Source organism: Marmota marmota, unplaced genomic scaffold (genome assembly GCF_001458135.2).
Source record: "Marmota marmota marmota unplaced genomic scaffold, marMar, whole genome shotgun sequence".
In the NCBI taxonomy this organism is placed as follows: Eukaryota; Metazoa; Chordata; class Mammalia; order Rodentia; family Sciuridae; genus Marmota; species Marmota marmota.
In genome coordinates, this window is record NW_026000051.1 from 10,259,806 (window position 1) to 10,284,977 (window position 25,172).

Sequence of the window (25,172 nt, forward strand, 5' to 3'; positions counted from 1 at the left end):
AAGACAGAAGGGGCAGCAAGCCCCAGGAGTGGAAAAAGTGAGGGAGTGCCCGAGAGGACTCCGGATGAAGAAGTGGGTTGGGGGTGGAGGCGATAGGCCTGCAGGCTGTACTGACCACACCCCAAAGAGGCAGAGGACAAGGGTGAACATGAGCAGGGAAGGGGCTCTTCGGGGAAGGTGCTGTCCACTGGCCACACCCATGAAGGCGCACACTCCCCCAGCCTCCTGATGGTGTCTGCAGAATGTGATGGCAGCAGGTGAGATGGGCAAGGGCGGCTAATGGCGGGGATGCAGGTGAGGATTTGTTGCCCAGGGTTCTTTCCAGTCCTGCCCCTAAGAGTGAGTCTGGGTGGGGACATGTCTGACTTTTCCCCAGAGGACTGGGTCCTTATCTGTTGCAGCTATGCCCATTGCCTCAATCTGCTGTCCAGGGACTGTGTTGTCTTTCATTGTGTGTCATTTTATTATAGGTCCTATTTGTGTATGCGGCATGTGCAATTGAATCTGTGATCGTGTCTCTGCACGTGTGTGTGCCTTTTGCTGTGTCTGCCTTCTCACTGTGCTGAGGCGGGCCTCCCGTGCACGTTCTTCTGGGTCTGGGCTGGGCCCTGCACCTCTCTCTCCTGTGTGTGTCTGTGTCTATGCACCGAGTGAACATTAATCCGCTTCACTGTGTGTGTCGTGTAAACGGTGAGCTGGCTGGGCTGTGCACTGCTGCGGGTCTGTCTGGGCCAATCTCTGGGCTGTAAAGTGCAAGGTGCTGGGCGACCCGTTCGGGTTGTTCTGGGGCTGAGTTCCGCCCGGCGTCCGCACTGCCTGCCGCGTGTCTCCTAAGCTGCGCGCCGGCTTTGAGCGCGGAGCGGTGTTTCCTGCGCGGCTCCTCGGGGTGTGCGGCGGGTCACCCCTGCTCCTCTCCGGCCTTGTTCAGGGTGCTCTGTAGGCGCTCAGAGCACTTTTCTAAAGTTCTGGCTGATGTTTGTTCCAAGGAAGGTACCTGCAAACTCAGGCTCTGGCTCTTTCTCNACTCCGGGAGGATGGAGGCGGGGTGGGGGCCGCCAGCCGGGCCCCGCCGGGTCGGGAGGGGGGCGCGGCCACCGGGCCAGCTCCCAAAGGCGCAGCGGGGAGGAAGTGTCAGTTTGTGAACCTGCTGCGGCCTGGCCCTGGCCGGCCACAAGCCAAGCGGGCGGGGACCTCGCAGCGCCCGGGGAGCCAGGTGGCAGGGAGAAGGCAGGGGTTCCGATGGCACCCCGGCCCCGGTGCCTGTGTGCTCTGCCCTGAGAAAAAAAGAGGAACCGGCGCCGTGAATGGGGACGTGGCCAACCACCTCTGGGAAGCCAAGACCCCTGCAGTGCCCTTCCTGTCCCAGGGCTCGTCACATCACACACATGTATTTACTTTCACACACTTACGTGCACACTGCAACGACATTATGGTACCAGTCTACCAGAGTACATACACACGCACACGGAAACTCATCCTTGTCAGCAGAGAGTCAGGACACCAGCTGCCTAGCAGTCGCAGGGGGAGGGGACAGAGCAAGGCTGTGTGTGGCTGTGGTGGGGAGTGTATGGAGGGGCATGGAGCCAGGGGAGGCTGGAGAGGGGAGGAGGGGGCACTGAACACCAGTGAAGGCATTAGGGAGTCACAAGTTTTCTGGAAAAGTCTAGTGGAGAGGCAGGAAAGCAGGAGTGGGGACTCTTGGTGGTGCCATTGCCCATCCTGTGTCCCTAGCATAGGTGAGCCCCAGGCTCAGGTAACAGGTATCCAAAGGGTGATGAATGGCTCAAGAAAAGACCAGGTTTGAACTCAGACCAGGACAGAAGGATGGAAAAGAGAGCATAGATGCTAGAATTCATTGTGCCCAAAGTAGACCATGACCTGTGACAGTTCCTTGGTTTAAGTCTGAGCTGCCTGGGGCTTCTGGGGGGCCATGGTAGCATCATTAGCAGACAGAAAGAAGGCAAAGGGTAACAGCATGATGATAGGCTGGCATGGGGGTGACTTAACTCTTGGAGCGAAGGTACAACAGGGTAAAAGCACTGGCAGGTTTAAATCTCGCAGAATTGGTTTCCATTAAATCAGTCCATAATTGAGACCAGAAAAGCAGATTATAAGAGACATAGATGGCCAAGTCACAAGCGACCCATGAGTTTTCCTTCCTAGTTGTTTTCTCTGGATGGATCTCAAGGTATACTTGGGAGGGGATATGTGTGAAGACTTCCCAGGTGCTCCCTTGGAGAAGGTCCTGGACCTGGAGAACATGGAGTACTTTTGCTTAAGGGATAACAAATGCCTTGCCTCCTAGGTCAGAGAGTGCAGGTCAGGCCCATTGGGACTTTGCTCTGTGTTAATTGAGAGATTCATTTTCTTTAAAAACAGCATGGTATAGGCAAGTGAGCAGGACTTAGAATCAGCTCAACTGATTATAAACCAGAGTTCTGCCTCTGGCCATCACCCACTTCTTGTCACAATTCAGTTCCCTAACTGCAAAATGGGAGTAATAATGTCTCCCACCATAGCTTCATCATGAGGATTCAGTGAGATCATAAACATGTCTGACATTTAAAGACTCCCCATACCAGACTTTTCCTTCCCCTGATGGGGTTTGGGGAGCAGGGAAGCAAGTAAAACTCAGTTCTCTCTGTTCCCCAGTGTCAGCAGAAGCTGATGGAAAATCGGGCTCTGGATCCAGGGACTCGGGATTCCTATGGTGCCACCAGCCATCTCCCCAACAAGGGGGCCCTGGCTAAGGCCAAGAACAACTTCAAAGACCTGATGTCCAAGCTGACAGAGGGCCAGTACGTGCTGTGCCGTTGGACAGATGGACTGTATTACCTCGGGAAGATCAAGAGGGTAGGTATCTCCTTTCTGGTCCCTATTCTCAGGCTTGGCATCTTTGCTGGTCCTCTGGCCTGACTTTCAGACCAGTGATGGGGGGACGGGAATTGCTGGCAAGTTCCCTTCTTGTCCCCCATGCCCAGAAGCTGGAAAGAGAAAGAGCCAGAGCCTGAGTTTGCAGGTACCTTCCTTGGAACAAACATCAGCCAGAACTTTAGAAAAGTGCTCTGAGCGCCTACAGAGCACACTGAACAAGGCCGGAGAGGAGCAGGGGTGACCCGCTGGCCTGTTCTGCCCTCAGTGTTCCTACCGATTTGTCCCCCTGTTCCAGACTGTCCAGTTCCAGGGCCTCCAGGAGCTGCCACCCCCGCTCCTCTACTAGCTTAGCTCTGCTTTCTGAAGCCCAAGGAGACGGAAGTGGGAGGACGACTGGGCCCCAGTCTGGCTGTCCCCCCAGCTGCTTCCTCACATTGCTCCCCTCGTGCCTCAGGTCAGCAGTTCTAAGCAAAGCTGCCTTGTGACTTTTGAAGATAACTCCAAGTACTGGGTTCTGTGGAAGGACATACAGCATGGTGAGTATTCCTAAGATTTGGGGTACCCTCCCCTCCCCTGTTCTCCCTCCATAAGTTTTTCCATCAGTCCTTCCATCTCTTTTTCCTGGCATCTGCCCTGGTTCATGAACCCCCAAGCCCACCTGAGATGATGATCAGATTACCAGTTGTGTGACACCTGTGTCCTCCCCTTGAGTGCTCATGATTATAAGGGCAACAAGGCAGATGGGGAAGTGGCTCACAGAGGTACCACGCAGGCTGGGACTAGATCTCAGGCATATGTTTGTGTCCTTCTTGTACTTTATTTCCTGCTTCTAAAGCTCTGGGTCTAGTGGACTAGGAATGAGGAGGAGGCCAAGCAATCAGAATTGTCACCTGTAGGTTTAATCAGTGCCCCAGATCAGCATGTGAAGAAAACTAGTGGAGGCAGCTCTAGCCCTGGGGCGATGAGTCAGGAACCATGAAGAAAGCAGAGATGGGCTAGTCAGCGTGAAGGTGGACATGCCTGGGTGGAGCTGGGCCCCCTCCCATCCCTGACTGCAGAGAGCTGACAGTGTCTTATGGAGATGGCAGATCAGGCATTCTACTGCCATTCTCCCTTCCACATGACCCATGTAAGTGGTCAGTCACAACACTCAGATTTGGGGGAGGGGGCAGTACTGGTGATTGAACACGGGGACACTTAACCACTGAGCCACCTCCCCAGCCCTATTTTGTATTTTATTTAGAGACAGGGTCTCACTGAGTTGCTTAGTGCCTCGCCATTGCTGAGGCTGGCTTTGAACTCTTGATCTTCCTGCTTCAGCCTCCTGAGATGCTGGGATTACAGGCATGGGCCATCATGCCCAGCTGCTTATAGATTTTTAACATGGAACTCCCATCAGCTACCACCCATCAGAGTTGTCTCAAGAGAAGAAATCTATTTGCTATTTATGCTTAAAAGGAGAATGGGGGACAAAGGAGGTTTTTTGGTCATATGGACTTTGAACCAAGTTCTAATTCTGCCATTACTAGATGCATAGTCTTGGGTTGTTAAGTCTGGTTTTCTTCATCTGAAAGAAGGAGAGTGAAGTTTTGGCTTCATAGGGTGGTCAGGAAGATTAAATGAGGTAGCCATGTAAAAAGCTTAGCCCGGTGCTATTGAGTCACAGGGAAGCAGTTTCCAAAGAATATACAGTAACAAAGAATTTATAGTAACACTATAAAAGACGATTTAAATAGCCCCTTTCTGCAAGAAATTGTAGCCAAGACAGACTGATACCTTTTCCCAGCCCTCTTACCCTAGAATTACTATATAAAGATCCAAAGCCCATGAAGATCTCCTCTCCTATTACCCTTTTACTGAAAGTGTAAGGAGCCAGCTAGAGAAGACAGTTAGTTTTAGCAGGGCTTGCATAGAAGGTTTACTGTGTGCCAGACACCATGGAGGTACCATTGTGCTCTCCTAGAATAGCTTGTCTCCCCAGCAGAATGGTGGCCCCCTGGTGTTGCTGGACACGCTAAGCTATGATCCATCTCATTGCTTCATTAAGCCAGTGAGGACTTACTGAGACTCACTGTAGGTACCACACTCCTGGGGCATATTCAGGAAGAACCAGGTCCCTGCTTGATCATTTATTCAACAAACATGTCTTAAACACCTGTATGTATCCCATATGAGGTCCTGGGGATACCAAAATGAAATGACACCATTTCTACTATAACAAAAAAAATGACACTGGGTGGTGGCACATGCCTATAATCTCATGAGCTCAGGAGACTGAGGCAGGAGGATCTCAGTTTAAAGCCTCAACAACCTAATGAGGCTGTGAGCAACCTAGTGAGACCCTGTCTCAAAATAAAAAATAAAAGGTCTGGGAATGTGGCTCAGTAGTAAAATGCCCCGGGTTCAATCCTGGTACAAAAATAAAACAAAACAAAACACCAAACCCTCAGATGATTGGAGAAATGAGACAGAAACACACATCAATATGTATTTAATGTATCCGTTCAAGCATTTCAGTTGTTAAAATGTAAAGAAAACAATGGAGAGGGAATCAGTAGATGAAAAACAATTCTAAAATCCTATTAACTGGTCACCATGTATAGACTTTTTTGGATCTTGATTCAAAAGCAAAAAACAAATTGAGAATCATGACAACATTTTTTTTAAAACATTTTTTTTAGTTGTAGGAGAACAGAATACCTTTATTTTATTTATTTATATGTGGTGCTGAGGATTGAACCCAGGGCCTCATATATGGGTAGGCAAGCACTCTACCACTCAGCCACAACCCCAGCCCTGAGAATCATGACAACATTTTTATCGAGAGACAGTTGGGAATATGAACACTAACTGAATTTGTTGATATTAAGGCTCTGTTGCGATTTTTTTTGTTTTGTTTTGTTTATGCTGGGAAGGATGCATGCTAGGCAAACCCAGGACCTTATGCAGGCTAGGCAAACCCTCTACCCCACAGCTACGTCCCAACCCAGTAGTGATGCTTTAAAAAAAAAAAAAAAAAGTCCTGCTATTTCAGAGATACAACTAAAGTATTTATGGAAAAATGATTTGGTATCTGGATCTCAATTCAAAATAATGACAAGAGGGAGAAGTGGGTGGGAACCTAGTCAAAATAAGATTAGCTCTGAGTTCATAATTATTTATGAGAACATGGAGTTATAGTGTAACATACCATTATTATCCCATAATAATTTTTTAAAATGTTATTTAGCATAAAAATGTCAACCAAACAAGTTTAATTAGAAGAGAGCATGCTGTGGTCAAAAGAACAAAAGATTTGTTGAATAGCCATCAGTTTGAATCCCACCTTTTATTAGCTTAGCAAGGAACTTAATCTCTTAAGCCTCAGTTTCCCCATCTTTAGAATGGGGTATTGGTAATACCCCATTGGACAGATGCGGTGGGGTGGCTTGGAGGCCTGGTGCTAGGTCCAGTGTGCACCAGAAGCCCAGGACCTGGACTCTGATTTTCACTCTTCTAATTGCTGTGAGCCAACTGTGACCTGGAAGGCCCTCTTTTCCAGCCGGTGTTCCAGGGGAGGAGCCCAAGTGTAACATCTGCCTGGGGAAGACCTCGGGACCCCTGAATGAGATCCTCATCTGTGGAAAGTGTGGCCTGGGTGAGTGGGGTGAGCAGGCATTAAAAAGCCCCCATCCTGTGAGTCTACCCCTGCATTGGCCTGATGGACACTATTCCCCACTGCTGGGACCCCTGGTGGCTCCCTGTTTCTCTTGAGCTCCAGGATGAAAGGGGGCCAGTCTCTGTGAATGAGGGCCCAGGGAGGTGACCTTGGGGAAGTTGAGAAAATACAATGGAACATGCAGTTTGGTACCCACCTAGGTAGCGAGGAAGGGTGGGAAAGAACCGGTACAGGTGCTGAAGCCAGGCCTTGGTGCCTTCCCCTCTGGCCAGTGCTTTCTTTTCATCCCCAGCCTGGATGCCAACTTGGCTGCCTGGGTGGGCATCACCAGCCAGCCCCCTAGCAGCTGGCAGGCAGAGCTCCCAGGGCTCTCCACCACCTTCTCAGCCTTGCTGCCTTTGAGCTTCCTGGCCTTGAGCCACTGCTTTGTCCTGGGTACTCACTACCCCCTCCTCTGCCATAGGTTACCACCAGCAGTGCCACATTCCCATAGCAGGCAGTGCTGACAGGCCCCTGCTCACACCCTGGTTCTGTCGACGCTGCATCTTCGCACTGGCCGTGCGGGTGAGCCTCTGTCTTTGTCAGACCCTGCCTCTCCCTCCTCCAGTCCAGCAGCCCAGAGGACCCCTGGGCCCAGGCCGGACTCCCCATACCAGACTCTGAGCTCCAAGCAGAAGGACCCTACTTGGGCTTCAGAGATAGATGGTATCTCTGCCACTTAGGAGCTGTATGTCCTTGATCAAATTCCAGAGCCTTACTGAGCCTCAGTTTCCCCAACTGTAAAATAGACACGGTTTGGTGTTAGGAGTAGCAGGCTCCTGATAGATGGTGCTTTGCTATTAAAAGAGAAAATCCCTGTAAATGCCCATGCTAATACATATAGGTCATTATGACCTGTATTGTGCTTATTTCCTTTAATATTATTAATGAAGATCCTTCTGGGATAGAGATGGCTTGAGGATTGGTGAAGGAAAGTTCCTTGCCTTCCTGTCTTGGAACTTCTGTGGGTTCCCCCAACCCCTGGGCAGTATTTCCCTTGATAGTCGTGTAATGACACGGGTGGCCCAACCAGTACAGCAGGTGATTGGGGCCCTCGTCTTCCCCCAGAAAGGTGGCGCGCTGAAGAAGGGCGCCATCGCCAGGACGTTGCAGGCAGTGAAGATGGTGCTGTCCTACCAACCTGAGGAGCTCGAGTGGGACTCGCCACACCGCACCAATCAGCAGCAATGCTACTGCTACTGCGGCGGGCCCGGAGAGTAAGGCCACCGGGACAGGGCCGCCGGGGAGATGGGCACGTTCGAGAGCGTCAGACTGCCGGCTGGGGCCTGACGGGGAGGGCTGGGAGTGTGAGCGAGGTGGCAGCCTCGGGGGCGGGGCCGCGGGAAGCGGGCCTGAAATGTCAGCCTTCGGGGTGGGTTCGGGGCCCCGGGAGGCGGGCCCGAAGTGTCAGCCCCCGGAGTCCAACCCAGAGTGTCGGCCGCGGGGGCGGGGCCCGGAGTGTGAGCCGCGCTGTGTGAGAGGTGGGAGCGGGGTCCCCAGGGAGGCAGGATAGGTCGGGGTGCATTCTGCGACAGGGGTGAGTCAGGAGAGTCGCCAAGGGGCCTCCAGGAGCCCCTGAAGGTAAGGTTTCGGAGTGGGGTGCAAGGGGGCAGGACTTCAAGATGAGAACCTGAAGATTGGGCCTCTAGGTGGCGTCTGACACTTTCCGGCAGTTGGGGGATCCGGGACGGGGGGGACAGGGGTGTTCGCTTGGAACCTGGAGGAAAGGAGGACGTATAGAGGAATAACTAAGAGCCTAGGCCTGATCCTCCCCGGACGTCCAAATCCAGGCTCTGTCCCTGTGCAACCCCCAAGCTTCAGTTTGCTTACTGTTTTCACCATGTGGAAGTTGTGCACGATGTTAATTACATAATTCCCGTAAAGGCATACACAGATCTTGGTACTTGGCAAGCATTTGAAAAACGTGAGGTGGGCTGAAGTTGTGGCTCAGGGGTAGAGCGCTCGCCTAGCATGTGCGAGGCCCTGGGTTTGATCCTCAGCACCACATAAAAATAAAGATATTGGGTCCAACTAAAAAATAAATATTAAAAAAAAGTGAGGTACTGGTGATAGTGCCATTACTGCATGGAAATTATGATTACCTATTCATCGTCAGAGCCAATGAAACAAGTGAGATACAAAGATTCTTTTCCCTAGAGAAGTGCAAGCAGAGCTGGCCTGATGCTGGGGATGGTGCAGAGGGCATTCTTGTCCTACTGTGCCAGAGTCTGATTGACTCTTCCTGGTTCCCCTTATAGCCATGGTTAGTTGATCCTGCTCCTTTGCACTGACTGCCCCAGGCATTATGAAAGGAACCTCAGACTTTAGAGGTTGGGTTTCTGCCTCAGGAAACAGTCTGCAGGGCCCCCTGATGTCCTTAATCTCATACCCCATCTGATACAAGAACTAGAGGTCTGAAGACTGTGGTTAGAGCCCATTTGGGAACTCAGGCAAATCACTTGAACTACTTAAAACTCTCTAAACGGCTTAGTTACCTTAATTACCTATAGATCCTGGGTTGTTGAGCAGCCTAACAAGAGAAGATTGAGAAATGTTTACAGAAACCTTTATGGCCTTAAGGCAGTGTGTTTCAGTGTTTAATGGGTGATTGCTAAGGATGCATCTTCTGGAGGCTTCCCCAAAGATTGCAAAGGGCTGAAGTGGACCAAGGAACCTGCAGGTTACCCTGGACCACACCTGACAAAGTGCAGAATGTTGGCTGTTAAGGGAATATCTTTTTGCCCTTCGTTCACAACCAGATACTAATTGTTGAATAGCCTTAATGGGGTAGTTACAGTACCAGGTGAGAAACAATAGGTGTAGGCCTGCCCCCATGTAGCTTTACAGGAACCATTATTCTTCCATGAGTCTCTCAGGATGTCTGTGATGTTTGGGGAACAAACACAGGCCAGAGGTGGGGGCTCTGATATGGCATGGCAGGAAGAACACGGGCTTTGAAATCGAGGAAACCAGGATTTGAGTCACCATCCTCCACGTTCTGAGTGACCTTGAGCAAGCCATTTATTCTCTAACTCATCTGTAATATGGGGGCAATGTTCATCTTCGGCCAGATGGTAAGGTCCAATGAAGTGGCATAAGCCTGGCTCCCAGAACCTCCAGGCACAGTCTGAGTGCTTAGTATCTGGGAGTTCCCTTCCTTCTCTTTGGCTGGAGGTCACAGCTGCTGAGCCTCATGCCTAATTGTGAACGTGGCTGACCGTGTTTCTTCTTCCTCTCCAGATGGTATCTGCGGATGCTGCAGTGTTATCGATGCAGGCAGTGGTTCCACGAGGCCTGCACACAATGCCTCAATGAGCCTATGATGTTTGGAGACAGGTAAGTTAGTGCTATTTTGGTCCAGCCTGGCCTTCAGAGTGGCAGCTCCTTAGGATTGCCTGCTAGGCCCATACAGGGGGTCTATGATAGCATGTACCCATCCACAGGAGGCTGCTCAGGGTAAAGGAGTCCCAGCTATGCTGTGCTGCATTCCTAATTGCCATGGAATTGTGAGCACTTCAGGCACATCTTTACCTTCCCTAAGCACCAGTCTCTTCAAGTGTCTGGGGAGGGAATGGTGACACAGTCCCTGCCCCAGTCCTGCCCAGAGAAGTTGTAGGAACCACCAAAAGAAATGGATGCCTTCTAAGCAATAGGGCTAAGCTAATGGAAGGTGCTACATGTCAAGCCAGATATTATATGTTTTTTGTTTGTGTCATTTGTCATTGTGTGTGTATTAGGGGAGGAGGGTGACCACTACAGTCCAGCATACCTCAGGTCACTCTCTTATGAACCTCGAGGCACTCCAGGGCAGTAGTATTTGGGAAGGGGACTGAATGTACAGGAGTATTCCTTGATCCTGTCCAGCCTTGTCCTTAGCCCTCCAACCCCCCAGAGGCCACCTGTCCCAAGAATGAAAGTCTGACTATGAGGAGGCAGGTGGGGGGAGCTGGCCTAGGGTGGGATGTCAGAGCCCCACCCACCACAAAAGCTTTCCCATATTCCTGAAGAATCTTCGTAAACCCACCACAGGTCCCCTTTCCACCCATCCACAGGTTCTACCTGTTCTTCTGCTCCGTGTGTAACCAGGGCCCAGAGTACATCGAGAGGCTGCCCCTGCGATGGTGAGAGGGTGGGGCTTGGTTCAAATTCACCCCTGCCAGCTCCTCCATTATCTCCTCCCTGGGGGTTGCCCCGCCCCTTACCTGGCCCCACCCCTTGCCCTCTTGCTCAGGGTGGATGTGGTTCACCTGGCCCTCTACAACCTTGGGGTGCAGAGCAAGAAGAAGTACTTTGACTTTGAGGAGATTCTGGCTTTTGTCAACCACCACTGGGAGCTCCTGCAGCTTGGCAAGGTACTCAGGGCAGTGGGCTGTCAGAGTGGCAGAGACAGAGATGTCTCTACAGGGCTGCGCCTTGAGGACTAGGGTCTTGGTGTGTGAGCTCTCACTTTGCATCCTGAGTCCAGGCCTCTGGTCTCTGATTTTGGCAGTGGGCATATGGGGACTCACCAACTCAGCCTCTGGGAGCTGGGGCCCTGGATCAAATCTGGCCGGAGCAGGTTCTCTGCTGAGATGTCTGGCCCACTTCAGATTTCTTAGCTAAGATGAAAAGTAGAGTAGTCCTGTCCCTGCTCATGCTGTTCTGAACAGTGGGTCACCAGGGGCCTGAGCACCTCTGATCCATGAGTTAGTTGAAGTAACAAATGTAGACTTTAGAATGTCAGAGCTGGAGAACAGCCTGCCTGTTGGTCAGCCACCTGAGCCAAGGCTGGGATCAGGACCTTCCTAGCCACTTCCGGAGTGGGGATGAGCCCCTTTGTCCCTAATGACACTCAGAATCCTTGCTACTACATGCAAGTGAGCCTGCTTCTCTACTGATTGCCCCAGGCTCTTCTTTGATGAGACAAGGGTTTTTTTTTTTTTTTATATTTTTTAGTTGTTAATGGACCTTTATTTTATTTATTTATATGCAGTGCTGAGAATCAAACCCAGTGCCTCAAGCATGCTAGGCAAGCACTGTACCACTGAGCCACAACCCCAGCCCCAATTTTTTTCTTAAGTAGCCTACATGCTTTGCAAAAATAATAAAAAAAGAAAAAGAAAAAAAATTTTTTTTTGTACCAGGGCTGCTTAACTACTGAGCCACATCCTCAGCCCCTGCAAAAAAATTTTTTCACATGAAATCTTCATTTGTAGTATTGGATAATTTATAAGCTATACATATTATAAAGCCTTAAACTGTTTTTTTTTTACTCTTTCCTGATTTACAAAAAAAATCATACTTATTACTGGTAGAAAATTTTTAAGTTACCAAGAAACATAAGGAAGTGTACTTTTTAAAAAATCCACATTTGCATATCACACTACCTAGAAATAATGCATAGGTACATTTCCTTTGAGCCTCTCTTCTATGCTTGTTTTTTTTTTATTTTTTTTATTTTTACATGATTTGGATGATACAGTATGTATATATAATTTTAATTTATCTTTTTTCAGTTTGTCATAATTTAAATGCTTTCCCATATTCCTGAAGAATCTTCGTGAACATGTTTTTCTTTTTGTCATGAACATTTTTAATGGCGGCATTGGTTTCTACCGTAGTTCACTGGTTTCCTTCCTGTTGGGCATGTGGTTTTTTTCCCTCCTCTCCACCATTAGAAACGTGCCATTGGGACCATTTTTGTATGTAGTTTTATTTGAGTCCCGTGTCCTATCTGTACCATAGATCCCCTGGGGGAGCATTACTGGGTCAAAGTATGTACCTTTTAAAGATCTTAATAGATTTAGGCCAGGAGTTTTTCTCTCAATTTTCCCCTGAGAGAGGGGAAAAGGCTTGTCTGAGTTTTCATGGATCAATGTCCTCACCTGAAGGACTCAAAGGCATCAGGAAGAAGATGGACAGGCAGGGGACAGGGTGGGGCCTCCTAAGATGCCAGGTGCCTGAGTCTGACTGTCTCACTGGCTTGCTCCCCCAGCTCACCAGCACCCCTGTGACGGATCGAGGACCGCATCTCCTCAATGCTCTGAACAGTTATAAAAGCCGGTGCGTGCAGCATGGGAGGGAGTACTGTGGGCCGCCCCAGCAGGTGGGATCTCAAGCTAAGGGCTCTTCCTACCTGTCTGGGTCTCCCTCTCCTTCTTTACCTATACCCTTCCCATCCTTCATGACCCAGGGAACAAAGGATCCTGGGACCTTCTTTTGCAAAGTTTCTCCTGAGCACCCAGCAGCCTTACTCAGTTTGGGACTGGGCTCAGCTCCATAGGGGTATGTGCTCCTGCTCTCTGAGGGTCCCTCCTGCCTGAGCCAGCTGGGGTTCTGGGTCCCTCAGTGAGGCATCAAGTCAGCATATTCCAGGTGTGTCATAGCCTTCTAACCTATCCCCAGCCAGTGTCTTCCCATTCTGAGTTCAGCACACATAGCTGGCCACATCCTTCACCACACAGGGGATGCCTGGGCTCCCCGTTCCAGCATTCAAGGACTCTTTTGATCAGGCCCTGCCTGCAAATCTTCTTCCACTGTCTCTTTGATTTTTTTGTCTTGGTGCCAGCCCCACTGAGCCCTTGCTCCCCACCCAGGGCTTTTGCTCATCATCTTCCCTCAGTCTAGGATGCTCTTCCTTCCCTCTATTCATTTGTTCCATCAGCAAGTATTTATCAGCTGCTGCTCTGTCAGGCCCTGTCTAGGTGCTGGGGGAAAAGACAAGTCCCTGCTTCTACAAAAGCTTCCAGATGCCTCTAGAAGGACTCACCTTCACATTCACATAGATTGGGACCCAGGCACAGTCTACTCCTCAGTACGAGGCCTTGTGCCTCCCAGTAGACAGTCCCCAAGAACAGTCCTGGGTGTGAACTGCCTCTGCAGCTCAGGGCCATGCAGCCAGTGTTGGAAGGAAGGAAGTACCTGGGGGTGCTTCCAGCTTCTAGGGGAGTTCAGACGACAGCATGGGTTGGAATCAGTGTCTTGACCATGGGAGTCCCACTGTGAGCTGAAGGTGGCCTTGCAGCTGGTTGAGGCAGAGAAGAAAAGGGAGAGGAACAGCAAGAACCCCACATGTACTGGAGGAAGGATATGGAGGAGCCACCAGCCAATCCTCAGCTAGGACCCACTTAGTCCCTAGGGGGCACTCTGGATTTTAGGTCTGGGTCCAGAGAGGCAGACAACCTTGTTTAATGCCCACCAACACTCCCCAGGAGGATGGACTGAATCTGGGTCTCCTCCCCTGCCCATGCCCAGGTTCCTCTGCGGCAAAGAGATCAAGAAGAAGAAGTGCATCTTCCGCCTGCGCATCCGTGTCCCCCCCAACCCACCGGGGAAGCTGCTGCCTGACAAGGGTCTGTTGCCAAATGAAAACGGCGCCTCCTCTAGCTCCTCTGAGCTGCGTAAGAGAGGAAAGAGCAAGCCTGGGTCAGTGCTTGGGGACCTAGGGGTTAGGGCTGCAGCCCCAGTTGGCTTCTCTACTCCCAGCTCCCAGGACAATGGGCCATGTCTGGAATCTGAGAACATGGTGACATTTGCATAAACCAAAAGCCCCCACAGCTAGTCCAACATAGGTTCCCTGAGAGAGCTAGTCAGTGGCTCCCAGGCTCCTTCTGCAGCCCCCTTATTGCCTCTCAGGAAAAGCCAGATCATAGGCCCTAGCCCTAAGGGGAAGAGAAGGGGAAATTGGTGTGTGGACAGTGCCCTTGCCCTCCCGGCTGAGCTGAGCCCCCTCCTGGGTGTTGGGGGCAGGGTACCTGGACACACATGCCCAGAGAGGCACCTTTTCTTTTTCTACACATGATAACCCTCCTGCATCTCCTGACCCAAAGCAAGTGCATTCCTCCCCAGACTCCTTCTGAAGGTGCCGCCATCTACCCTCATTCAAGTCCATCCCTACCCCAGCTACCGGCCCCTGCCCCTGTGCTCCTGAGGCTCCTTCCTCTGGGGCCCCCTCTGGCCCTCAGGCTCTGACTGAGCCACCCTCTCCCTTTTCTGTCTCCACAGTTTGTTGCCTCACGAATTCCAGCAGCAGAAAAGGCGAGTTTATAGAAGAAAAAGATCAAAGTTTTTGCTGGAAGATGCTATTCCCAGTGTTAGTTCCTTGTTTTCTCATCCTCCACTTTCACATGCAGGACCGCCACATATTAGGGATTCCTGTGCAGAAAATGAAGTCCCCCAAGCCCAGGAAACTCTCCCATGTCCCATTTCCTATTTAGCAAAACAAGGAAAAGTTAGGTGCTCCAGTACCTCTCCCTTGTCTCCCCAAGTTCTCCCAGGAACCCAGGGGCAGGGGCAGGGGCAGGGGCAGTAGTATCCTTGTCCCTTTGTCAAGTGGGGAAACAAGGACAGGGTTGAGCAATGACTTTCCTGAGGTCACACATCAGCCTGGAACCAGGGCTCCAGGGCATTTGTTTTTCTTTGGCATCCTCATCGAAGCCCTCTCTGTGGGCAGTGATACCAACAATGCCTCATCTCCCCAGCACTTTACAGTTTACAGGCATTACTTAGTGCCTTTGATAGCCATTATTTAATTTTCTGGGCATCCTGACACCTTTTAAGAGGGAAACAGGGCAGGGTTTCTTGTCCCCATTTTGCAGTTGAGGTGACTAATGCCAGAAGGGTCAGCATTATCCAGTTGGCTTGAGACAAAGCCAGGACTAGAATCAGGGTGACTTGGCTCTCTTGGAATAAAGAGGAAGTGGCAGGCCTTACCCTAGGGAGGCCCAGTGCTTGGCAGCTCTGGCTGGTGTGGCCCTCAGCTGGGGCAAAAGGTGCTTGGGGAAGGCGGATTTGATACCCGCTGACTGACCCATCCTCTCTTCTTCCTCTGTGTCCACAGAGTGACTTCACCTCGGCCTGGAGCACCAACCACCACCTGGCTAGCATATTTGACTTCACGCTGGATGAAATTCAGAGTTTAAAAAGGTATCAATGAGGGGCCCAGCAGAAAGGTTTGCTCCGGAGGCTGGGACGGACCAGGTGTGGAGGCTCCCTGCATCTGCACAGCCAGGCAGGAGGCTCTGGAAGGGGGAAGGGCAGAAAGTATTCTGAGGGAGGAGTGGGTACTTCTGAAACCCCAGGTTAAAGGGTCCCTGTGGCATGGGGCTGCCTGGAGGGCCTTTACCAGCTTTCAGCATGGCACCCCCATGGCACTGAGGCTGCCTCGCTGTGCCCCCCGCTCCCCAGCCTCTTCCTGCCCCCCACCTTACACCAATTTCTGTGGTTATCCCACACTGTGGTTTAACACCTCCTCGCCTTCACTCATGCTGCTCCCTCTGCCTGGAAGGCCCTTTGCCCTGCCCACCCCATCCCATCTGAAAACCCAGGACCTGGCTCCTTCCAAGGAGCCTACACAGATCCTCCCAGGCTGTGTTGGATACTTTTCTGTGTGTGCTTGGGTACACTCAAGGGGAAGGTCTACGTCGTTTGTCATCTGATTTCCAAAATCACTAGAAGTCATTCAGTGTTTACCTAAAGCCATGGAGGAAAGAGTCGGGGATTGAGACAGGCTGAGCTCCAGACCCTGTTTACCAGTACTATGTGGCATCAGCTAAATTTCTTAACCTTTTTGAACCTCCTCATGTTTTCTTCCAACAAGATACTGAGAATGGAAACACCTGTAAAGTTGCACAAGTGCCTCACAGTTCATTAAGTATCATTATCTGTGCTTCTGTCACATTTATTTACAAGCCTAGTGGAGGGGAAGGTGGTCAGGGAAGGCTCTCCTGCCTCCTGGACTTTGAAGGGGGATGGGCGGGAAATTGGCAGGTGTGGTGGTGGGAAGCTCAGCAATGCAAAGATGGGCCTCCACTGGGAATGAAGGATGCATGCCAGAGAGGCAGAGAAAAGCTGGAGAGATCCCAGGGCCCCCAGGAGCCAGGTCAGCAGGACTTTGCTCGGGTGGACCAATGGCAAGCTCACCCTTGCCCCCTCTCTCAGTGCCAGCTCAGGCCAGACCTTCTTCTCAGACGTGGACTCCACGGACGCTGCCAGCACCTCGGGCTCTGCATCTACCAGCCTCTCCTATGACTCCAGGTGAGCGCCCAGAGGTCAGCCCTGACCTCAAGCTTCACAAGAACCGTTGTTCTTCCCAGGCTGCCACCTCCCACTTCTACTTTTGTGGGGCTCAATTTGCATACCTGAGCCCCCCACTGGAGGACCTGGCCTTCTGCAATTCTGAGAGTCTGGCCCTGGGACCCTCTAGTTCCGAGTCCCTGGGGTTCAGGTGGGATAAGGAAAGGCATCCAGGATGCTGGGGACACATCTCTTTGGAATGCTTTTCACCTGCTGCAGAACAATGTGACATCTCTGGCTGGCTGGTTCCAATCTAGGGTTGTCTTTTATTAGGGGTTCCTGGCCTCTGTGTGCCATGATTTTGCAGGCCCGTGCTTCTCAGGCTGTGGGGTCCCTAACCCTGGTTTCTGGCTGTCTGAGTTCCAGGGCCTCTAAAGGAAGAGCATGTGTTTGGAAGCCTGGTAGAGGGAGGATGGCATCCTGTGGACTGCAGGGTCTGGTGGAGGACAAATTCCAGGGGGCCCAAGCTGAAGGGCTGGCCTGCTTGGCAAGAGCTGGTGGTCAGCAGCACAGGGAGGGTGGTCTGCAAAGCAGAAGGATTTCTTCTGGACTCAGGCTCCTTTATTTTGGGACATGTGAAGCCCTTGCAAAAGTAGAATTAAAAGCATAATGCTTGTAGACCTGTGTCCTGAAGTCTTAGTCTGCAGAAGTCTCTCATGTGTCTTTTTCTAATGTTTTTTGTTTGTTGGTTGGTTGGTTCTGGGGATGGAACCCAAGACTTCACACAAGCTAGGCAAGTGCTCTACTGCTGAGCTACACCCAGCCCTATATTTTGTTTCTTCCTGTTTCTTTGGTTTCCACTAGTGCTTTGGGTCTTGGCTTCCATTACTAAGCATCTGTGGATGTGAATCTGATCTTGTGTCCCTTCTCTAACACATCTGCCTGTGTAGTACAAGGTCTGTCCTTCAGTCCTTGACCCTGTCCTCATCCCCATTTGGCTCAGCTAGCTCCACATGGGTGCAGGTGACAGATGAGCAGCGTACACAAGGCCTCTATGCTGCATGACCTCAGGGGGCGCAGAGAACAGTTGTCTGTACTCTAGCAGTTCTGATTCTGGCACCCAAAGAGCCCAGGCTTTAGAGCTGGACAGACCCAGGTTTGAACCTGGCTCTGCCACTCCCCAGCTGGCTGCTTCTCCCCTGGAGCTTCAGTTTCCCTCCTATGGTGTTACTGCAAGGACCCGTGAGATAATCCATGCCCCGGGCCAGGCACAGTGCCGGGTACCCAGGAGACTGCTGGGAGCAAGGGATTTGTCATGGTCATCCCATCTCATTCCCATCATCTTCCTCTCCCCACTCCTGCTGTAGACGGACAGTAGGCAGCCGCAAGAGGAAGCTGGCGGCCAAGGCATACATGCCGCTGCGGGCCAAGCGGCGGGCGGCTGAGCTGGGTGGACGCTGCCCCTCAGACAGCAGTGCGGAGGGGACTTTGGGCCCCGAGCGGCCAGACGAAGGCATCGATAGCCACACATTTGAGAGCATCAGTGAAGACGACTCGTCCTTGTCACACCTCAAGTCATCTATCACCACCTACTTTGGCGCAGCAGGGCGGTTGGCCTGTGGGGAGAAGTACCAGGTGTTGGCTCGGAGGGTCACACCAGAGGGCAAGGTTCAGTACCTGGTGGAATGGGAAGGGACCACCCCTTACTGACTACCCCTCGGGGGCTGCAGGGAGCCCTGAAAATCAGAGGGACAGCCGAGGGCACAGGTTTCCCTGTTTGAAGCAGCACAGTGGCAAGGGCCTGGAGAGGCCTTGTCCAGCTGCCCAGCAGGCCAAGCTGAGCCTGCACTACTACTGTGCCAGCTCTGCTCTGCTCTGCTCTTGGTCCATGGCCTCCCTAAGGTCCCACTGGCTCTTTTTAGTGTCTTCACACTCCACACCCCTCACACTGTTTATTGGTTCTTCCTGAGTTTGTGTCCACCCCTATCCCACCCCCCACCCGGCTCTGTGACTCTAACTCCTGAGGCCCAAATCTTTCTCTGTCCCCATTACTTTGTCCCTTCACCTCTCACTGCTTTCTGGTATGTGTTCACACATCCTCCATGTGCATATCTGTCCCTCCACTGGATATCCTTTACACCTGACCCATGGGGGCTGCTCCTCCCTAGGATCACATTGAGATTGGGAACCTCTGAAGGAGAACAGGTCAGTGGAGGCTTCTCTCCCCCGCCCCCTTTTCCTTCCACTTCTACCCCTGGAAAGGGGGTGGTGTGAGAGGACTCTGGGAAAGTCTGTGTGGCAGAGATGCTGGGATTCAGCACCTAGAGAGCAAAGAACCGGGTCTCCACAGCAGAAGGCACCAGCCTCTGGGCCCCCTTATTAAGGCTGAGTGTGAAGGCTGCTGGCCTCAGTTCCGAAGGTCCAAGAAGTTTGTCTGTGCCAAGCCTCACACCACTTAGCTGCCACAGAGCTGGGCCTCGCCTTCCTAGAATGGAGACATCCACGAAAACCAGGGAGACTGGGGGAAGCAGTGGAAAGGGAGCCACCACCCACAGCCAAACCACACCCATGCTCTTGCCCAGAAGCTTCCATGTGTGTGCTTTTACACACCAGGCTCACACATCTCCCAGCGTCCACACACAGCCACATGACCTGTCTCCCAGCGTCCACACACAGCCTGGCTCCTTCTTTTGGCTTCCTCTTTGCCCCTTCCAGGGGCACAGGCTGCAGGTGAATGTGAAGGTCCAGCTCCTGCCCACTTCCTCCAACATAATGGACTAGCTTTGGCCCAATGAGGTCAAAGCACAGAAGGCTCCTACTCTCCCCCAGCTCCCCAGCCCTGCTCTAAAATTGATCGTCATGGGATTTTTCAATGGCCTGTTTCATTAAGCCCCCTCAAAGGGATGTGTTTGTCATTTGGGCTTGAAATAGAATTCTTAGAACAGACATTCAGATTCAGCCCCGTCTGGAGGGAAACCAAAATTGGGAGGGGGCCAGGACCCCTCATTTTTGCTGCTTCCAGAGATATTAGAAACTGACTCACTTGATTGGAAATGGTAAGAAGTGCCTTGACTGAGGGGGTTGGGCACCAGGTTGGGACCAGCCTTGGCTGGATTTGCAGGCCACCAGCTGGAAGGTGAAGATGGGAAGAATGAGGCAGCAGGCCCAAGGAGCCAGATTTCCCGAGATTATGCCAAACTCCTCCCCACCATGAGCACTCAGCCCTGGGATAGGCTAGATGGCCCTGCCTTAAACCTCAGCTCCTATAGTGCCTTTCAAAGGAACTTCACCTCAGCCCCTTCGCATATCCTGCCCACTTCCCTCTCTTTCCCCTACATGGCCCAGGCAGGGACAAGCAGGTTCTGGGCCCAGTTCTTAGCCCCACAGCTGCTGCCACTGAGGCACCCAGGGAAGGGGAGTTGAGAAGCCAGCCCCAGCCCAGTAGGGGTGTGGGACCTGGGATTCAAACTGGCTTCCTGCCGGTCTCAGCACAGCAACCTCCGAGGTCTAACTTCCAGGTTCTGAGAAAGCCAGGATGAGCAAGGCCTGTCCTTCCCACTTAGGCTGGGAGAGGCTCTGGGCCTGAAGAGCAGGGCAAAAGAACCTTTCCCACTGGGAAGACAGCACAAGGCCTAACGAGGTCACTGACTCTACACCCCAGCTTTTCATTCATACCACATAATAGCTGCATTACTGCCAACTCACCTTATAACCCTGTGCACCTTCTAAGAGATACATGGTTTTGAATTGCTGCTTTTAATAACATTTTGTTATATTAAATTTATAATTAATGTGTCTGGTTTACAATGTAAAAGTTCCCTTTGAGAATTATCTCTACTGAGTGGTGAACTGCCAGCTGCTGAACACAGAAGAACTGATTCTGGCTTCTGCAGTTGGCTTCCTGCAGCTTAGAGGAGGATGGCAGGACCCCATCCTGTGGCCACCTTACCACTCCCTATAACATTCAGTAATCTCCCACCCTTATTGTCAGAGAAAATGTAGGACCTTTTATCTGCTGAGTACATGACCCATAAGGATACAACCTAGCTGAAGGCTGCAGGTAAAAGATAAAACATGAACTTAGATATTGAACCTGCTAAAATGCCTAAGTGCAGACACTGCAAACATTGCTCAGCACACACAGGCACACACTTCTAGAAACTGAGTTCCAGAACCCAGCTCTGATGGTTTCAAACAGTAGCACTAGTCAGATTCCTTCCATTTTCTCACCCTTCAAATTCCAGCAATAATCGCCACAGCACCTGGCTCCCCAAGGTTGGGAAGGGACCCTTCACATATATGACAATATTATTTCAAAATATCTTTAGTATTGTTTAGACAGAGAAAAAATGTTTGTTAAGGTGTAGGGAGAAGGTTGGCTTCAGGGAGATGACACCCATAAATTTACCTGGTTCCAGGTGGAAGTGTGCCCTGTTAATCCTGAGCGGAGGGATGCTTAAGTATACTGATAACTCCTACCCTATGTCTTTGGTACTACTCCTTTGGCTTCCACCCTTTAGCTGTCCTGGAAATAAAGCCACAGTGGGAGCCAGGGGAGGGGGTGGTTTCTTCTGTGAGCAGCTATCTAGATGCACCTGAGACCTGAGGGCCTCTTGGGTTGGAGGGTACCTGCTTCTCTGTGGTCTTGGGCAGTGTTTCCCAATTCACAGCATTTACCTTTCGAATTCAGGAATGAGAGATTAGAATTTCTAGAAATTCCAAATCCCAAATGTTTTTAAGATACTTCACTCTTCATACTCCTCTCAGTATTATAAGTATCTGACAAAATTTTGTCTAGTAAGCATATTAAGCTTAGTACTATTTACAAAGGACTAGCCTGTACGGAAAGTTAAATGCTGGAGCATCTGCTAGAATATCCAAATAATGTGACATTTGAATATCCTAGAAAGGTTAACAGCACTTAAAATCAATCACATGTCCAAATAACTAACTTAAGAATTTATTTTGCATCTAAAGTTTATTTTCTGGAGCACCACTCACAGGATTTGTATAATATATACTATGTGTACAAAATTATTTTATTTACAAGAAAAACTCCCTGATAGCAGCAGACAGGACCAGACATACACACTTCTAACATGGCAACAACCAAAAAACAAGATCAATTAATTCGATGGCGACAATTTCCCTCTCACAAGCCAGGCCTGGGCTCTCTCTTCAGCTCAGCATGTTAGTGTTTCCTGCTCTTGTTTTTTGCTCAATTAAGGTGGATTCTTTCAAATCAGTAATCTTTCCATACTAATAAGCTTTAGTATTCACAGGGTAATTATGATACTTTCCCTCATTTCCTCAATTGATTTTTCTAGGGATTCTGGATTAAAAAAAAAAAAATGTTATCTAAGAAATTCTGGAAAGGAGTTCCCACATGGAGACTCTGGTCTAGGACCCAGCTCTGGCTTCTATAGCATCATTCTGGGAGGGTGGTATGGGATGGCAGCCACTCCATGTAGACTGGAGTTACACAAACCCTAAACATCACTGGACACCTCTACTCCTTCATCTATGGAATGGGTCATGAGCCGCCAGATCTGTGGTAAGGAGTACACAGTGAAATACATGCCCAAACGCCAGGCCAACTGGCTTCTATGTTTTAAGAACTAATAACTGCTGAGTGCAGTGGTGCACGCCTATGATCCCAGCAGCTTGGGGGACTGAGGCAAGAGGATCCCAAGCTCCAGGCAAGTCTCAGCAACTTAGTGAGACTGTCTCAAAAAATAAAAAGGGTTAGGGGTGTAGCTCAGTGGTAAAGTGCACCTGGGTTCAATCCCCAGTACCAAACCAAACCAAACAAAAATAACTCTTCCTTTAGAGCTGGCTATAGCAGGTTCTCTGAGCCTGTGACCTTCAAAGGGATCTATTCAGCCTCCTTCGATGTAAAGTAAAAGCTTTAAGTTTTGAATCAGAGATTGGGTTCACATGTGAGTGCTACTTTCTGATCTCAGATTTCATCTGCAAAATGAGGGTAACAAATAAGAACAACTGAAATATAGTATAAGAATATATTATAAGAATATATATTATATATATTCTTATAATAATAAGATAATGTTAAGAAGCTAGGGCAGTACATAGTGGACAGAGCTGCTATTTAGTAAATGTCCCTCTCCCCTCCAGTGTCCTACATAGTCAACTCTGGACACTGAGACAAAGGCAGGCTACTAAGCAAGTTTTCTGCAATATAATAACACAAAAGATGATTCAATAAAGACAACAGATAGAAAAATCTTCTTTGGAATTGTCCCACTTTAAGAAATTAAAAGAAAAGTTGAATTTTGCCAATTCAACAACTTAATAGTGAGTATGTACAGTAGAGAAAGCTTTGATCATTTAAATCCTTGAAACATCAGCCTCAGAAATATCTGCCAAACCCTGTGCAAGACGTCAAGTAGATTCAGTCATGCCCCTGACCTCCAGCAACTCACAATCTTGCAATACAAGGCCAACTTTGATGCAGAAAGATAAAGGGAACACCAAGGCAGGATAGAGTCCTTACAGCTGGCAAGGCCTCAGAAAGTTCTTACAAAGGAGCAGTCACATGCCATAGGCATTATCATAAGCATTTAGGCAGAGGGCATTCCAGACAGAGAGGATAGCATGAACACAGGAATAACATCAACAGCACAGTGAGCCATCTGTTAGCCAGAGTGGGAAAGGAGAGGTCAAGGGGGATGATGGAAAAGGTGGGTAAAGATTGTAAAGGGCTAGAAGGCCAGACCTAGAAATTGGACTTTATCCTAAAAGCAATAGAGTCAGTCCATTTGGGGTCCTCAGTACATTTTTAAGTAGGGTTTACTTTACACAAGATTTTTCTAAGTATTAGAAGCTGATCTGCTGTTAAAAAGAAAAGAAAAAATCAACAAGGGACATCACCATTAGCTCTATTCCTCTTTTCAGGCAGCCCCTGAAATTACCACTGGCATCCTCTGGACCTTTAGAAGTAAGCTAGAATAGGAGGGGGTCCAACACTCCCCAGAGGGTGTTATTCCATTTTTCAATGCTTTTCTGTATTTCTTTTAGGCATAAATTGTTTTTGCAAATAGCCAGACCTAAAAGTCACCAAATTCCCTCAAAGCTCACTGAGGGAGTTTCCTGCAGCCTGCACAGAGCAGCAGTTGTGAGCACCTCTGCCACCTTTTGGGAGCCAAGAGCAAATGTACCCATTGCACAGGGGCACACAGCCACATCAAGCGCAAACCTTGATGCTGAGAGCAGAAAACAGACAAGATGTGTGCTGAAGTCCTAAGCTGTGTGCAGTACCCACCAGGGCCCCCACACCAGCCACCAGAGACTATATTAGACTATATTAGTCACTTCCACATGGTGCCATTCTGGAAACCCTGTCCCATGTGCTGTCTCCTTTGTGGTTGGGCATAAACACTAATAAAACCTTGTTTAAGGGGCTGGGGTTGTGGCTCAGCAGTAGGGCACTTGCCTGGCATATGTGAGGCACTGGGTTCGATTCACAGCACCACATATAAATAAATTAAAGGGCTATCAACAACTAAAACAATATTTTAAAAAAAAGAAAGTGAAAACTACATGGTTCTTTGGAAATTTCTTTGTTCAATACAGAGTTAAGTATAGCTTCACTTTCTTTAAAAACAAAACAAACAAATAAACAAAAAACTTGTTTCAGTGATGTTGCTTCCCTCATCAAGATCTGTATCTCAAATTGAGCAAAAGAACTTTGCAGTCTCTACAATGTCTTCATGGCTGGGCCTTTGAGATCATCCCCATTTGATATCTGGAGGACTCTAGGGTAGAAGCAGCACAGCAGATTTCAGAACGAGGGCCTGACACTACCCAGCTCACACACCCTCTTTCTAGGAGAGACCAGGATACCACATCTGTCTTTCAGTTCCCACCCAAACCACCCATGTTCTCCTCAGAATGGAGCTACTTTGTGACAGATTCATGAAGGAGGCTGGAGCCGTCTCTCTGGAGCTCACCACCTAGGGCTCAGCATCCCCTGCTCTCTTCCACGAGAGACTCATGGAGCAGGCCCAGGAGAGTCCCAAACACAGCTGAGCAGTCATGGTTGTACTATGTGGAACTCAGCATACCACCCCTTTTCTGGATCTCCATGCAGTTCAGTTTTCTTAAGTAATCTATAAAATGGAGACTGGTTTAAGAGTAGTGATTTAAAATTTGTCAATAAGGAAAGTTTTCAAAACACTCCAAATCTTACAGGGGAACTTACCCCAAAGTGAAGGCACAATTGCACTGGTAGGAGTATGGGTATGTGTGTGGGTTGGGGGGATCTGATGCCCTTACTACCAGTCAGGAATCCAGGTTACTGAAGCTTTATACAGCAAATATGAAAAATACTGGTCTAGAAGGTTCCCAGGGTTCCATTTCTATGCTTAGAACCTGTTATGATTTAGATATGAGATATCCTCCAAAAGCTCATGTGTGAGACAATGCAAGAAAGCTTAGAGGTGAAATGATTGGGTTATGAGAGCCTTAACCTAATCAGTATATTAATCCACTTGAATGGATTAACTAAGTTGTGACTGGAAGCGGGTAGGGTATAGTTGAAGGAGTTTATATTTTGTTCCTGGAGAGTGAGAGTCTCTCTCTTGCTTCC

The 25,172-nt window shown here is 49.8% G+C and overlaps 2 protein-coding genes across 22 annotated transcripts in view; one reads left to right on the forward strand and one right to left on the reverse strand.

The window, feature by feature from the left end:
- On the forward strand, positions 1 to 20,378 carry Phf19 (PHD finger protein 19). Of its 18 annotated transcripts, none has more exons than XM_015497673.2 (15): positions 20 to 257; positions 2,653 to 2,853; positions 3,329 to 3,410; positions 6,416 to 6,511; positions 6,996 to 7,096; positions 7,640 to 7,788; positions 9,812 to 9,907; positions 10,624 to 10,692; positions 10,803 to 10,923; positions 12,546 to 12,613; positions 13,805 to 13,975; positions 14,555 to 14,642; positions 15,390 to 15,475; positions 16,490 to 16,585; positions 16,898 to 17,242. In XM_015497673.2, the coding sequence occupies exons 2-15, from the start codon at positions 2,668 to 2,670 to the stop codon at positions 17,232 to 17,234; spliced, it is 1,746 nt and encodes a 581-aa protein (XP_015353159.1). In that variant the 5' UTR covers positions 20 to 257; positions 2,653 to 2,667; the 3' UTR covers positions 17,235 to 17,242. The 18 variants fall into 18 exon arrangements, 11 of the variants coding, with proteins under 11 accessions (XP_048669159.1, XP_048669156.1, XP_048669157.1 ...); XM_015497674.2 differs by having other exon boundaries at positions 23 to 257; positions 16,991 to 17,242; XM_015497672.2 differs by lacking the exon at positions 16,898 to 17,242 and adding an exon at positions 17,932 to 20,378 and having other exon boundaries at positions 50 to 257.
- LOC107152138 (protein CutA homolog) overlaps positions 9,622 to 25,172 on the reverse strand; it is a 32,106-nt gene continuing 16,555 nt past the window's right edge. The window contains exon 7 of one of the 4 annotated variants that reach the window (XM_015497676.2): positions 9,622 to 9,888. The gene's annotated coding sequence lies outside the window, so the exon portion shown is untranslated. Of the gene's footprint in view, positions 9,889 to 11,638; positions 13,575 to 18,045; positions 18,181 to 19,441; positions 24,340 to 25,172 lie in introns of those variants that run through there. The other 3 variants (XM_048813205.1, XM_048813203.1, XM_048813204.1) reach the window with 3 other exon arrangements.

Coding starts and splice junctions, on each gene's coding strand:
- Phf19 (XM_015497672.2), top strand. CDS start 2,668: ATGGAAAATCGGGCTCTGGATCCAGGGACTCGGGATTCCTATGGTGCC. Junction 10,924..12,545: donor AGCTCCTGCAGCTTGGCAAG/GTACTCAGGGCA, acceptor TTGCTCCCCCAG/CTCACCAGCACCCCTGTGAC. Junction 14,643..15,389: donor TGGAAGATGCTATTCCCAGT/GTTAGTTCCTTG, acceptor CTGTGTCCACAG/AGTGACTTCACCTCGGCCTG.